This window comes from Anser cygnoides, chromosome 3, assembly GCF_040182565.1.
Source record: "Anser cygnoides isolate HZ-2024a breed goose chromosome 3, Taihu_goose_T2T_genome, whole genome shotgun sequence".
NCBI classification, from domain to species: Eukaryota; Metazoa; Chordata; class Aves; order Anseriformes; family Anatidae; genus Anser; species Anser cygnoides.
The window spans coordinates 19,205,727-19,219,526 of record NC_089875.1 but is presented as its reverse complement, the minus strand read 5'-3'; the positions used below and the strand labels follow the sequence as shown (position 1 = coordinate 19,219,526).

Sequence of the window (13,800 nt, the reverse complement as noted above, 5' to 3'; positions counted from 1 at the left end):
TGCATTTCTAACAGTTCCCTGTTTTATTGCGGTACATCAAAGTAGGTTAATATTAAGTGTGTTACCGACATAAAATAGTGGTGGTAAGTCATTTTTACATTGTTGACTTTTCCACCTTAAATATTTCTGTGCAAAAGAATCTACATCATTGTTCTGTAGCAAAGAATCTCTTACAATGTCCCCTACAACACTGAGGACATTAAACAAAATAGTGAGAAGAGGCAAAAAAAAAAAAAGCAGAATCTTTCCCCTGCACGCACACTTGTCAGCTTTTATACTCTAAAACACAAAAGTGATTACATCTAGGCCATGCAAAACTGTACAATGATATTACAATGAAAAACCTAAACATTTTTTTTAAATAAATGAAAAGGCAGATATAATTGCTCTGAAATACCAACACTGATTTGCTTGTGGATTTCTTCCTTGTGGATGAGACTCTTTCCAGCCACAGCTTAGTATAACTTATTTTTTCCTCTGCATTTAAGAAAGACAAAGTCAAGTTTGAATTTAGAATGGAAAGTCTGCAGTAGACGTGTTTCTGAGGGCATCTATCAAATACAGCACGAACACAGAGCATGCAGCTGGGTGCAGTTTGTGTTAGTACAGAAAAAATGTCTCATTTCCTCCAAGGAACTGACTCCTATGAGGAAACAAACAAAATAACACCGCAGAAGCTGAATGTGCCGCTGATGTTCAGGCTAAGGAGGTATGGGTCATTGCCCTTAATGTATTCATTTAAGCTAAACAACATACACAAAATTGAACAAGAAACTACTACCCAAGAGCATGTTTGTCCTGTCATTTAGGGTCTGGCTGATGCTAGTATCTTTTTCTCTTAATAGTTCAAGTGTTTTGAAAGGCCGATACACTCTGTGAGACAGTTAGGTGTGGTTAACCTCTCTTTCCATAAAAATACTATGTGGACTTTTTTTTTTTGGTATGACAAACCCCTTTACTCCCCTCTGCTGTATATATGAGGAAAACATGCTTGGCTGTTAATTTTATAAGAATTAAATCAAAGACATTTTTGACTTAGTTTTGAAACTTGTTAAAATGGACAAAAACGTACATCATAACAAGCAGCAGCAACTAACCAGAGGAAAAGAAGCTACTTCATCAGAAACAGGAATGTTTTTTGACACCATCGGCTGCTTTCTGCAGGTCAGGTACAACAGAGAAGAAAGTACTATAACCCTGTTTTGGGGTTCATGAAATGTGGAAAGCCACATGCCTATGTCCGTGCACGTGCAGGGGAAAGCTACTGACCAAACCTTTTTCATTCTGTAACCTGGAGTCCTTAGTAGCTGCCTGACTCTTCAGATCTTCTGTTGCCACCAAAATAAAAGAGGAAAAAAACAACAACAACAAAAAACCAACAACCCATATGTTTAAGTAGTGTCATAAATGCAAGCTACCTTCAGTCTCAGCCAAAAAGAAATAAACAGCTAGATACATATTGTGTACACAGAACATATGCTACAGTTAAAAATAAAGGGGGGAGATTTTTAAGCTCCCTGGACAAATTGCAGCCCTCTACTTGTGGAGTTGAAACAATGCTACAGTGCAAAGTAGCCTTAAGAGACATCAAGCCTTAAGAGACAACTGTCTTTAAGATACCAGGCAAAAGTCTTTAACAGTTCAAATGACCAAGTTGCTTTTCCTAGCCAATAAGTATTCAAAAAGCTCAGCTACAGTATGCTTTTGTTTTCAGTGTTCATAACAACAAAAAAGATGAGCGTGGTTTAAAATTGTGTATAATCAAATGGCCCCCAAATGTATAAAAACTATTCAAGTCCTAGGACACCCTTTCTCCTTTCAGGTAAGTGATGTGGTCATTTGTGTTTCAACTGAGAGAACAGTTTCTGTTTCTCTTTTTAACAGATGCATATAAAAATACACAGTACCAAACAAATGATTAAATACAGCGATCCTAAAGGAGACTGCCAAAGCTTAAAAATTGTGGTGTGCAAACAGCATAGGCCTGTGGAGCTCTTGTCCTGTGGATCTTAGTGTTCTAACACAGCTGACCTCTGCTCTGCCTGAAAATGTCAGTTTGGGCTATCAATACCTTTCAGGTGCTGTAACATAGCAAACGTGTACTTTTAGGCATTTTAATTGTGTTCTGCGTAGTGGCTCTTTGGGTTCCATTTTCATGTAGAACATCAGCTCAACTGAAAAAAATAAATGCATAAAAAAGATGCTGTGACCCTCTCCCAGGGGACCTGTCACACAGGCTGCTCTGTCTTAAATGACTGCTGTTTAAATGCCTTCTCTGAATAGCAAAATAACATTAATATTTAAATACAACATACAGTAAATACAAAACTAGTCTGCAAAGTCTTTGAAAAGTGTGTGGCCATGCTTCACCAACAGGACGAGATTGGGGGAAAAAAGGAGTGGCTATACTTGAAGCAATATGCAGCCTTTAAAAAGAAGCAGACGTGGAGTTCAATAATGCCAATAATGCCCTGCCTATCTGTCCCTCAGAGAGATGAAAACCTCTTCTGGAAGGAATTAATGTCAAGTGCTTAACTGTTTGCCAAAGCTTTTAATATTAAATGTCAGGCTTGCAAAAGTAGTAGCTTTGAAGTGAAAACAAAACAAAAAACCAAAAACCACACACTACCATCTTGCTACTCTGAAAATCCCAAATCGGGGAAAGAGACAGGTTTTTGATATGATGGTTTTAAAAATAATACTGAATTCCTGTCCCAAAATAGTATTTAATGAGCTTAAACTTTGACAAGCCTTTTGATTCAGAGTGAAAGAGAAATCTTACTTAGGAGACCCAGCATGATAAAATGGTACAGGCAATGATCTGTGTCTCATTCCCTGTTTCACATGGAGATCATACCTGGAAATTACTGTACACAGTTTGAACTTACCTATAACTTCCATTACAGAAGACACAAACTGGAAAACTCCAAACATCTCTATGTGGGTGAAACACTCTATCACTGCTGACCGCAAGAATATGTAATGGTTTAAGAGCCATAGCAAGCTTCTGAAACCCACCAAAAAAAACAGTATTCTAAATGCAAAAAAACCTTACACGTTCGAGTATGGTAATAGTATAACACCAGCAACAATACTACTGAGCAAAGAGGCTTGTTTGAACACTCCCAAATGAAAAACACATCTGCCTTGCTAACTGAAGAGATGAGACATCTGCTCTTACCATACATTTGTACATCGGTCTCTCACGTTATTCTCTTGACTGCATGACCAGCTTCAGCTTTTTACTTATTTCTGCAGCTGCAGTGGGCTCTGTCATTCACTGCAATACCTTCTGGCCTCCTGAACTGCTACTGGAACCAAACAGCAGGTGAGCACACAGAAACAACTGCAAATTGCACAAACCCACAGCATGGGAGAGGAAAACCAACCTTGCCAGCATGGCAGTTGTGGGTGACTAGGCATCTTCGATGACCACAGTGTGAACAGTATGAGGTCAGTCTTCAAGGTTCTTCATTGCTACAGTGACAGCACAGCCAGCGACGGCTAGCTTCAGGATAAGAGCACTCATTTGGTTGGTGTATTATAAACTAGTATTTGGTAACAACGGTAACAGTTTTCTGTTTAGGGATGATGAAAGGGATGTAGAAGGCTGCTCCCTTCCTAGTTAGACCTGGCCAAAGGCTGACCCAGGGAAGCAGTCTTCCTGCTGAATCCTGCGGCACTGAGCTCCCTTGCTGCTGTACGGACCTCTACCATAGCATGCCGTAAGGTATCTCAGCTGCACAGCTAGCACAAAAGAAACCAGGGCAGCCGCGTGGCTGACTGGTGCCCTTGGTTTTCATGGCAGGGGTTGCTTTCCAATCACTGTCATTTTTGCAAAGAAGGAGGAGCAACGTGAAAGCGGGAATTACAGCCTCAGCTATACTACTGCCAGAAGTAAAGAAATGTGAAAGTACTGCAGGGACTCCTGGCAGTGCAGCAAATGGTACGCAAAATGAGTAAATGAATATCTGTCCTGCAAAAGGTTTTAGGCCAGGCCTGCAAGTCTGTATATCACCAAGCATGAAAACAGGGACAACACAAATCTTAAATTAAAGGCTCTCTTAAATAAGCATCCATCTTCTGCTGCATACACAATTTTTTTTTGTATTTTTTTTTTTTTGTTTTTTTAAATATATACATACATATTTTACTCTAACATCTGTGTATTTATTTAAACTCTGTACGGTAGTAAAATATGCATCATCTTAATCAATAAGGATTTGCTGGCAACAATCAGACTGACATTCAAATGTGGTGGCTGAAAGCTTTTATGTGCCTCTGACATACTGATCGTTCCCCATGCAGGGGAAGGGGTCTCTGTGCTACTTTTGTACAGTACAACAAGCTATTGCATGGAAAAAAAAAAATCCCTCTAAATTTTCTCCTGTTGACACTGGTCTGGTCTATTTAAGCTACTTTTGAGGGAATTGGGGGGTGGGATAAATATGTCTTTAAAGCAGCTGTAACCACAAAAATGAAACAAATACTAATACAAATCTAACAGCATCTGGTATTTACCAACACCCTAGCTTTGCTCATTTGCTGCTGTCAAATCTGGGGAAGAGAGGGTGAGGCAGTGCTGAACGGTGCTGAAGACGACCAGCCTCTCTAGCCCACTCCCAGATCACTGAGGTGGGCGATGGGGAGGGTTAAGATGATGAAGGTGGGAACTGGAACAGGTGAAGGGGACAGCAAGCTGCTGTGATGTCGAATCTGAAAGCTGAAGCAGTTCATGAGTCCCAACTCACATGGTCAGAGCTCTCCAGGGAGAGGCTCTTGGTCTTGTGAGGAGAAACTGGACTGGGAGGGCTGCTGAGGTTGGAGCTGTTCGACGCAGTAGAGTGTCTTGGAGAGTCAGAGTCCTGCAGCCAAGAGACACAGGAAAACACCAGTAAGTAACAACACAAAGTCGGAGTGACTTAGGGTGTCTGAGCAACAGGTGACTAGATTCAGAGGCCTGCACATATTTTGTTTGTGTCCAAAAATATTGAGGAATTTTCTTTACTCAGAATTTCTTGGCAAGGGGGTGGGAATTAAGAGTAAGCTGTCAGATCTGCTGCTTACAGTAGGCATAACTGATGCTGATATAAGGATACAACACCTGTGGGATTCTTGCAGTCTGCACATTAATGAGGGCCTCTTCACGAGCCTGAGTGTGCAACTCCAAGTTGCTTGTGAGCTACAATAGCTCCTGCCTTTTTGCAGCTTAGAGCCTGGGATGCTCTTCACGGTACACACTTTATCACAGTTTCTTCTATGATGCTCCCAGAATATTAATTCAAATGATCCTGATCAAGTTACTCCAGTTAGATCTTCCTGAGTACAGCAGAATGCAAATACATCTGACCTGAGTTTGGGTTGACACTTGCCTTTCTGTACCACGAAAAGCCTGTGTGATCTCTAATTTTCTCATTCCTTGGTTTGAAAATAGGCTGGTGAAGTTTTGCTGGCCAACTTCAGATTGAACCCTCCTATGTAAAACATTCCTGGTTGGAGGGACTGAGTTTAGTACTGGGCAGGATTGTCATCCTATCATAATTGTAGTCTTGTTTTGCACAAAATGTAAATGATTAAATCCAGTTTCTGCTCTAAAGGAAATTATTATATGATAATTCTTAAATTACTTCATTAACTTCAGGCACTCTGACGACTATGACAAAATGCCTGCTGTGAAATACTTGCTAATATGGCTTACAAGTCTGCAAATAAAGGGCAGAAGCAGTATCACCACTTCAAGCTGTGAGACGTTGCTACCAAGCTGTTAGTCTACTGGGCCAGTATTTTTGGGAACCTCACTGTCCCCGTATCTACAGATAAGGAGTGCAAAGAGAATTTTCTACACATTATATACTAGGAACAGAGTTAGAATAGAATTGTACAATCATCTAAGTTGGAAAAGACCTTCAAGGTTATCAAGTCCAACTGTCAACCTGACCTACCAAGTCCCATCACTAAACCATGTACCTTAGTGCCACATCCACAAGCCCCTTAAATACCTCCAGGGATGGGGACTCTCGCACTTCACTGGGAAGCCTATTCTGATGCTTGACCGGCCTTCTCTGTGAAGAAATTCTTACACCAACCAAACCCATGGCATAATTTACCTTCCTCATCTTTATCAACACGCTTCGATTTCCTCCTCTTTATGCTATCACTCACCTCTCGCTCGTAGTCCCTTGTCGGTGCATCACTGCCTTGGTCCAGGCCACCAGAGGACAACGAGCCGTCTGAGGGCGATGCCATCGGCTGACGCTTTGCTCCATAGCTACCTCCTGAGAATTCCCTCCGCAAGGCGCTGCCATTCTGTGCAGATGATCCTAAAACACGTGGAGGAATTAAGCTGCGTTACAGATGCCCAGTCAAGGTACCAGAAATTTGTTAGCTGTTTCTCTAGCTATTTCTGTTTTCCTTCAGCATTGACCCAAGATGCTCAGCTCGTGGCTTGCAGTTGATGTGGGCTTTTATCTCGTCTGATGCCAGATACAGTTTTTTCTAGGGATTCTCTGGTTCCTCCCTTGGCGTGTCAGTATTAGCACACTTTACACAGCACAGACAGAGTCACTATGTCCCTAAAAAGACAGCAGTTGAAGAAACTGCTGTGGTGGCAGCCTCGTTACAGTTGCATCTCCCCAGGGAGCGGATAGGGTCACACCAGCACATACAGATTACAGCAGACATACGTGCCTTCTGCAAGCTGTTTTCACATGCTCTCTTATTTAATCACTTGCCTGGTGACAGTGACCTGTGCTGACTCTGGCACACAAGGTAGCATGGCAGCACTAGGAAAGGTGTTTCCAATTCAGTGCAACGCAACACTTCCATACCAGCAGCCAGTTTTCTACTGCTTCCTCTTTGCACCAGCAGCAAGAGAGGCAGCAACAGCTCTAGGCAGTTCAGCAACAAAAACAGTAACCATGGAACTTGTGAACAACTTGTCAATGATTTAAAATGCTTAAGCAGCATCAAAGTAGTCCCAAGGGTAAGAATGCCGTTTTAATTCTAACTGCAGTTTTAGAAACGTGACATATTTCACATGTGGGATTCTCAAACTGCTAGCTGCTCATTCATGTGCTCCTTTGAAAGCAAGATTATAACGCTGTCCTTGCCCTCAACGGGAATACAGTCAGCCATCACGTCTGAAAAACCTGTCTAGCGGCTGTACAGACAGAAACAAATGAAGGTAGCTCTTCCCTCAAATACTTGTGCATAGCCCCAGACCAACAGATCTGTTTGCTTACTTGCTGCTAACCCGCTGCTTGCGCTCATTGATCGTCCTGGTTCTGTGCGGGACTTCGTGATCGATGGGATACTGACGGAGCCACTGAACACAGTCCGACTTTCCTGAGGCCGAAGATTCTGCAATGCAGACACACAACAACAAGTTTTTTTATCGACTGCTAGCTCAACCTTGGATGTTAGGAAGGAAGGCCCCAAAACACATTAACAACCCAGCCTTACCAGATATGAATTGTCTGAGCAGCACGTCAGCAAAGTTTGCAAACTAATATTCTGCAGTTTAGTGCAGAGACTGGAAGCACACACTAGGGAAGTGCTGAATTACATGGACATATGCAGACATATGCAGACAACTGAAAAAGTGAGTCTAATAGTTCAAGAACTTCTTTGAAAGAATGGTTTGCAAGCTTAGGTTGCTGTAGACATAATTCAAGATTTATTGCTTAATGCATTCTGAGCACATTTCTATGGATTTTATTAAATGTTCTCTCTTTGATACCATCCTTTGCAGCTTGCATGCATAACTTTACATGGTAACCATATTAATCCCTAACGCCTGCAGAGTTGTAACACCTACTGGATCAATCTTCCATTACTCAGGTGATTCTGAAGGAATTAACAGCATTTCTCCAGACCTCCATCAATTGAACCGAAGTGACAATCTGCCTCGTGTTTTCAGCCTGTTCAAACAGGATGACCAGAGCACCCGCCATCAGTTTTTCTACATATTTCCATGATCACTATCTCAGAGTTCCAGCGAGATTTTCTAAATTATTACTGGACTGAAGTGGTCCTTAACTGAGGAAGAGATAAAACACAATGCCTCTGCTTGGATACAGCAGTTCCTTAAAAATAGGTTATGTCTTTAAATGAAGGGAAAACAATACTTTTAAGTAACTAATTGGAGATTTTATCTCTGCTTCTGTTAACTTACAGCTAACTGTGGGGAAAAAGGATTCTCAGCTTAGTTAGCCTAAAGATGAGCTGGCTTTTTAACCCAGGATTTCTGATATCCTTTCTTATCACTTTATCTCTGCCTAAACAGGAGACTAACATGATTTCCACTATTAAGCCATTAGCATTAACTAGAATTAAGTTTAGGGAACCTTTACAGATGCAGAATGTGAAAAGAACTGCAGGTAGCTCTGAGCATTACTTTATTTCCACTTTACAAAACACTTCCTGCAATAACTGTTAATTTCTTCCTAGCCATATTTAGTTATTTCCCCAACCACTCTCTCAGATAAGGTAAATAAAATACAATAAAACAACATTTTCTATTGCAATGCCTATTTATGCTGCGATGTTATGCAAATTTCAGACCAGAACAAAGATTCCCCCGCCCACCACCCCCCGGGTATTCTCAGAGACTTTCAGCTACCAACCATTTCTCTGGATATATTTTAAAGTGGATATTTAGACAAAGGCTTTGCAACGAATAGGTATTATATAGTGCAGACTTTATCAGACAGTCTGCTGTCAGTCTGATTTTACAGTGACTTTTAGAGTCATTGCTATTACAGACCTTTTTGCTACTACACTCAAATCTTTGCTTTTCATCTTCCCAGAGGACTAGAAAAAGCTCATTTTTTAACACTCAAAAAACAAAGAAGAATTTAAAATCTCTCTCAAACATCAAAAAGAGTACCAGAGACCTTACCAAGGGAAAAGCCCTGTTTAATTCTCCCCGTAACCGCTTCTGCAGTGTTGTCAGTGAGGATTTATACCCAAAGGCTTATAAAGATCTATTTTAAATCACTTGCAGGATCACGCTGCTGCCTCTTGCTTACCTTTTTTTTTTTAATTTTTCACAAATGAGAATGAACAACCTACTTTGTAGCACCAAATACTAAATTTCTGCTCCTGTCCTTCACCATGCAATGAACAATCTGAGTTACAGCTTAGAGCGTGAGCAACCTGGCTGGGCATAAAGAACAGAGGCTCCTCCAATGCTACACAAAGGAACAAATAGTCTATGGAAGAGGTTATTGTTGTGTTTTGAGAAATAAAAAGGAAAGCCGAGAGCAGCACCAGGAAATGTGTGCACTGCAATTAGCACACTGAAGTTTCACGGAAGGCGCTTCATACTTGTATAAACCTACAACATTTAATTTTGCAAGGAGAGCAATTACGTTTAATGACAAGGCAATCTACCTCCTTAACAGTGACTGAATAGATAACCTACAGGCATCAGGGGAAGGAAGGAAGGAGTACGTTAAAAAGACTAATTTATTAGTGTTGCTAATGACAATTATTTTTCATGACCTCAGTTTGCAACGTCCATGTAATTCCTTGTAGAAAGTTTCTCCACAGAGCAAATTTATTGTTTGATCTAAAAATGAACTAGGTACGTGCCGGGGAACCTTATGGAAACCTTATGGAGAACCTTATGGAAAATACATTATTATTTCTTCTGCATTTTTAAATTCTCTCCCGTGTGGTTTGTAGGTATGTATCTGAAACCCTTCCCAGTGGTAGGGGTCTAGCACAGTGAAGCAGTCTGGCAGTGAAGGTTTGCTGCACGTGTCTGAAGAGTGTCCGAAGGTCACAGAACCCAACAGCAGTGTTTCCATTACAGTGGGGGCCCAGCTCAGACACACACAAGCCCTGAGCAACCACCCACCATTATACAAGTCTACCTCACAGACAATGTCTGATTTACCTGCAAATGTGTCCTAAGCAGAACTAGAGGCCACAGCACGGTACGTAATTACAATATCCTAGCAAGTACTTGTGTAATTGTTTTAGTATGGCTTGAATCACCACAGGACATACCAACCTCACGTGTTCAGACCAGGATGCACAATACATGAAAAAAAGAAAGTATCAATTCCATCCCCCAGATTTTACATTCCAGCTGGAAGGGTATCTACAGCACAGTATTTTACCTTGGTCACCGATTAAAACCACTAGGATTAAGAGGATCTTTATAAACAAGATGGTGTTATCTTTAATTTTTGATCTTCCTGCTTGTACATGTTTCAACTTCATTCACGTAATTGAACCTAGACTGTGTCTAGGCACAATCTGTGTCTCTCTCCATCTGTGTAAATTCTTGCACTCCACATGATTTCATCACAAACAAACCCTTTGGAAGCTGGGTGCAACAGAGACAGACCCAGAACCTTTTCCTAATGCAACCTGATACACAGCATCTCATCCCTGCCACTGACTGCTGGAGGATGTGCACTGTGGAACAAAAAAAGATAAAAAAATCCCAGATCCTCCTGGTGATTAAAATGCAATTTTCACAGCAAAAGGTTCAGCCCAGTTGTTACACACTTTTTTTCTTTTTAAAGCCATGAAGTATCGGTTTCTTGGCATGTCAGAGCTGTGGAAAGCCCAAAGTTGACAGCAGAAAACAAATCAGCTGGGACAGAAGAAAGTTAGGGGGTGAAGGAAACCACTTTACAAGGGTTTTTCTCCCATGTTAATAGCCAGGCAAAAGGAAAATCACAGAGTGTTAGTACAGTGAACTCAGCTGTCCTCAGAGTCGTAAGTCTGGAGTACCCAGAACAGAGTGAGGAGATGGGGGAAATGCAGCGCTTATGGAATTGTAAGAGAGGAATTTTTCAGCTGAATTAACAGTCACGTGGCAGATGTGTTCAAAGCTGCTCGGAGAGGACATCATATGGGACTGATGATGAGGGAACTGACAAGGGGAGTGCTGCTATCAAAGACAACGGGAAGAGAAAGCAATGAAGGATGGTTGTGCAGGTTACACCAGCAACAGCAATTTGCAAAAGCAGTCAAACACTGAAGGACAGCCAAACAGCAACCCTGCTCACTTGTCAATGCACAGGTTCTTACACAGTTACCCCCAGTCCTCTGAGTACCTTCCTTAGATGGTGTCACATGGGCCTGTTGCCCTTGCTGTTGCTAAAACATTAAAAAAAAAAAACTTTTAACTCATTGGGAATAAATTCTAATATTTATTAGAATTTGATATTTCAAAGAGCACCACAGTTATAAAAGGTGCTTTACAGACAGTTAAGAAGCATCAGTTCCCTGCCTTGAGGAGCTTACAATCTAAAATAGACATAACACAAAGGAAGGTGAACACAGGTGAGATGGTGTGGGAAGAAAAAAAAGATGAGAATACACAACAGTTAAAGATCGTAAGAGATTTCCTTCTATTAGTCATGCATTTTAGCGATTCCATTAAAATTAAGTATCACCCATACAACAAACACAGAGTATTTCTAACAGGTGTGAACAGTGTTTCAACAGGATAGGGACACAGACTGGGTGGGAAGGTGAGCTGGTTAGTGTCAGACAACTGGGACAATTTACCCTGTCGTACACAGAGAACACAAGGCCTATTTCCTCCTGCGTGCTCACTAAGCCTGACAGCGCTTTAGTGGTTAACAGACTTTGCACTGATGTCTCTGCACTCCACAAGAGTAGGCCCTTATCAGATAAAGAGCAGAAGTACTGGGAAATTCAAATGTTTTTAACAGGTCAACTGAGTAACGTGCCCCCAAAGTGTGACATGAAGAAAAAGGAGAGAAAAGTAATCCTGCGAATTAAGCAGGAAAAAATTCGAATTGATCTCTTCAGAACACGCTGACACAAGTGCTCATTATTCAAATTCATCTAAATCTAGATTTAACAGAAAAGCATTTTAAGGCTTGATCTCACTCCCTGTGCCATCTGTACGTTTTCAGCAGGTCAGCCTGCTGAATGGATGGTTTAACCAAAGGCCACCAGCAAATCGGAACACCATTCCTAATTTTCTCTTCCCCTTATCCAACTGATTTCATCACCTTAAAAGAAACAAGTCCAAATAACATTAGAAATGTTAGGACTTACTGAAATAAAATATGGTAAAAATTCAGCTTACCCCTCTACTAAACCTAAGGCACTACTTTTTGTATGTGGAATATAGTAAAGTTTGAATGAACATTAAATCACATCCCAATATATATCATCAAACGTTATTGTTACTGTTCTCTTCATTTTTCTCAGCTGCTAAAATCCAAATTATTATTATTTTTTGAATGCATAGGTATTATGAGGCTTTGCATGTTAACTGAAACATCAATGAACACATTATGGCATGTAATATATAATATACATTAAATTGTTATTAGTAAGTTCAGCAGCATCTAAATATGAGTACAAGAAGCCACCATTCCAATAATGGTCCATGAACGTAGACTTCACTGAGATACCTGCTACCAATAGAACTGGCAGCAAAGCCATCTACATTCTTCAAAACCAATGAGGGAGAAAAGGGAGTGTCTAAAAAGCTAAAAAGCCGAGGGCAGGCCAACTGCAGACAATAAAAATATTTAGCCATTCATGAGTGTGAAAAAGCCACGATATGGCAACATTTTAAAAACAATCCTTCATGGAACTCCCTCCATGGACTCTGCCATTAGATACATGCATGCGGTTCCCACTGTCTTTAAAGAATATCAAATATGTTTAAGTATTCATTTACTCTGATAGGTTCTCACTTCAAACAAGCAAAGCTTCACACATAATCTGTAATGGAAGTATAATGGCTCATGTATAATGAGGTCAAACTGAAGCATTAACGATCAAATATCATGGCAGTTGAGACTAGCTTTTGTATGTAAAATACTCAGGCATGCAGAATATGAAAGCAAAATCAATCCTGTAAATCTGATGGACACAGAGTGGTAGTCTGTGCTGCAGTAAGTGCAGTTCCAGATTTCAGATCTTCACTACTAAGGAGCATCCACGATAAAGTGGCTTCAAGGGACAAGAGGGCAGAAGGGAGGCCAGACTGTACGGCCAGTTAATTGGTGACAGGCTGCTAGGGAAGAAAAACACGTACATAAATAAGTTTGGGGATATACTAACAGGAACAATTCTAAATTGTACAAAGCAGTACAGTGACCCCAATCTAGTATCCACATCAATAAAATACAAACATGTACTGATTACAACTCTGGTAACAGCAAGTAAGAGCTTCTGGTTTCTGTTATGGCTTAGCCCACAAACTTGCTTGTCAAAGCCAGACCCTAAAGTAACTGATAGTGATGAAGGAAAGAAGGATGCAAACTTACAGTTGTCTGATTACATCTACTATATTCTCATTTAAATCTGACCTCACTCAGTCTTGGGCACATTCACTTCTGCGCAAACACAGGGCTATCCTGAAGTCAAGAGTGTCCATTATGGAGAGAACACAGAACTAGGCAAAAAGACTGCAATTTGCTATAAATGTATCTCACTGCTCATATCAAGTGCCTGTTGCATGCCAAGATTTTGGAAAGAATGCACAGAGAAAGCGTCTTTTTCCCTTGTGTGGCTGTGTCAGCAAGGACATTCTCACGTGCAGACAAACATGCTGTGTATATGAAGGCATCTGTTTTGTACACATCATATCAAAAAGCCAGGAATAATTTTAAACTCTCCATTTATCTGATTTTCATTTTGTACTTTTACAATACAAATTAAACTCTCTGCAGTTGGTCTTCCAAAAGACATCATTAACGAAAGCATTAGGCTGGGAGCAAGGAAGCTCCCATGGGCACTGCCTCCAGTAGGCAGTTACGCCATGGGTTAAGGCAGCCCACCTGCCCTCCC

At 40.9% G+C, this 13,800-nt stretch overlaps 1 protein-coding gene across 9 annotated transcripts in view; it reads right to left on the bottom strand.

The window, feature by feature from the left end:
* CDC42BPA (CDC42 binding protein kinase alpha) overlaps positions 1–13,800 on the bottom strand; it is a 162,012-nt gene continuing 148,212 nt past the window's right edge. For 6 of the 9 annotated variants that reach the window (XM_066993616.1, XM_066993617.1, XM_066993618.1 and 3 more), the window contains 3 exons: positions 7,242–7,359; positions 6,163–6,320; positions 1–4,865 (listed from right to left, as the gene is read on the bottom strand). In XM_066993616.1, the coding sequence (XP_066849717.1) occupies positions 4,734–4,865; positions 6,163–6,320; positions 7,242–7,359 (408 nt within the window). In that variant the 3' untranslated portion in view covers positions 1–4,733. Of the gene's footprint in view, positions 4,866–6,162; positions 6,321–7,241; positions 13,025–13,800 lie in introns of those variants that run through there. The other 3 variants (XM_066993625.1, XM_066993623.1, XM_066993624.1) reach the window with 3 other exon arrangements.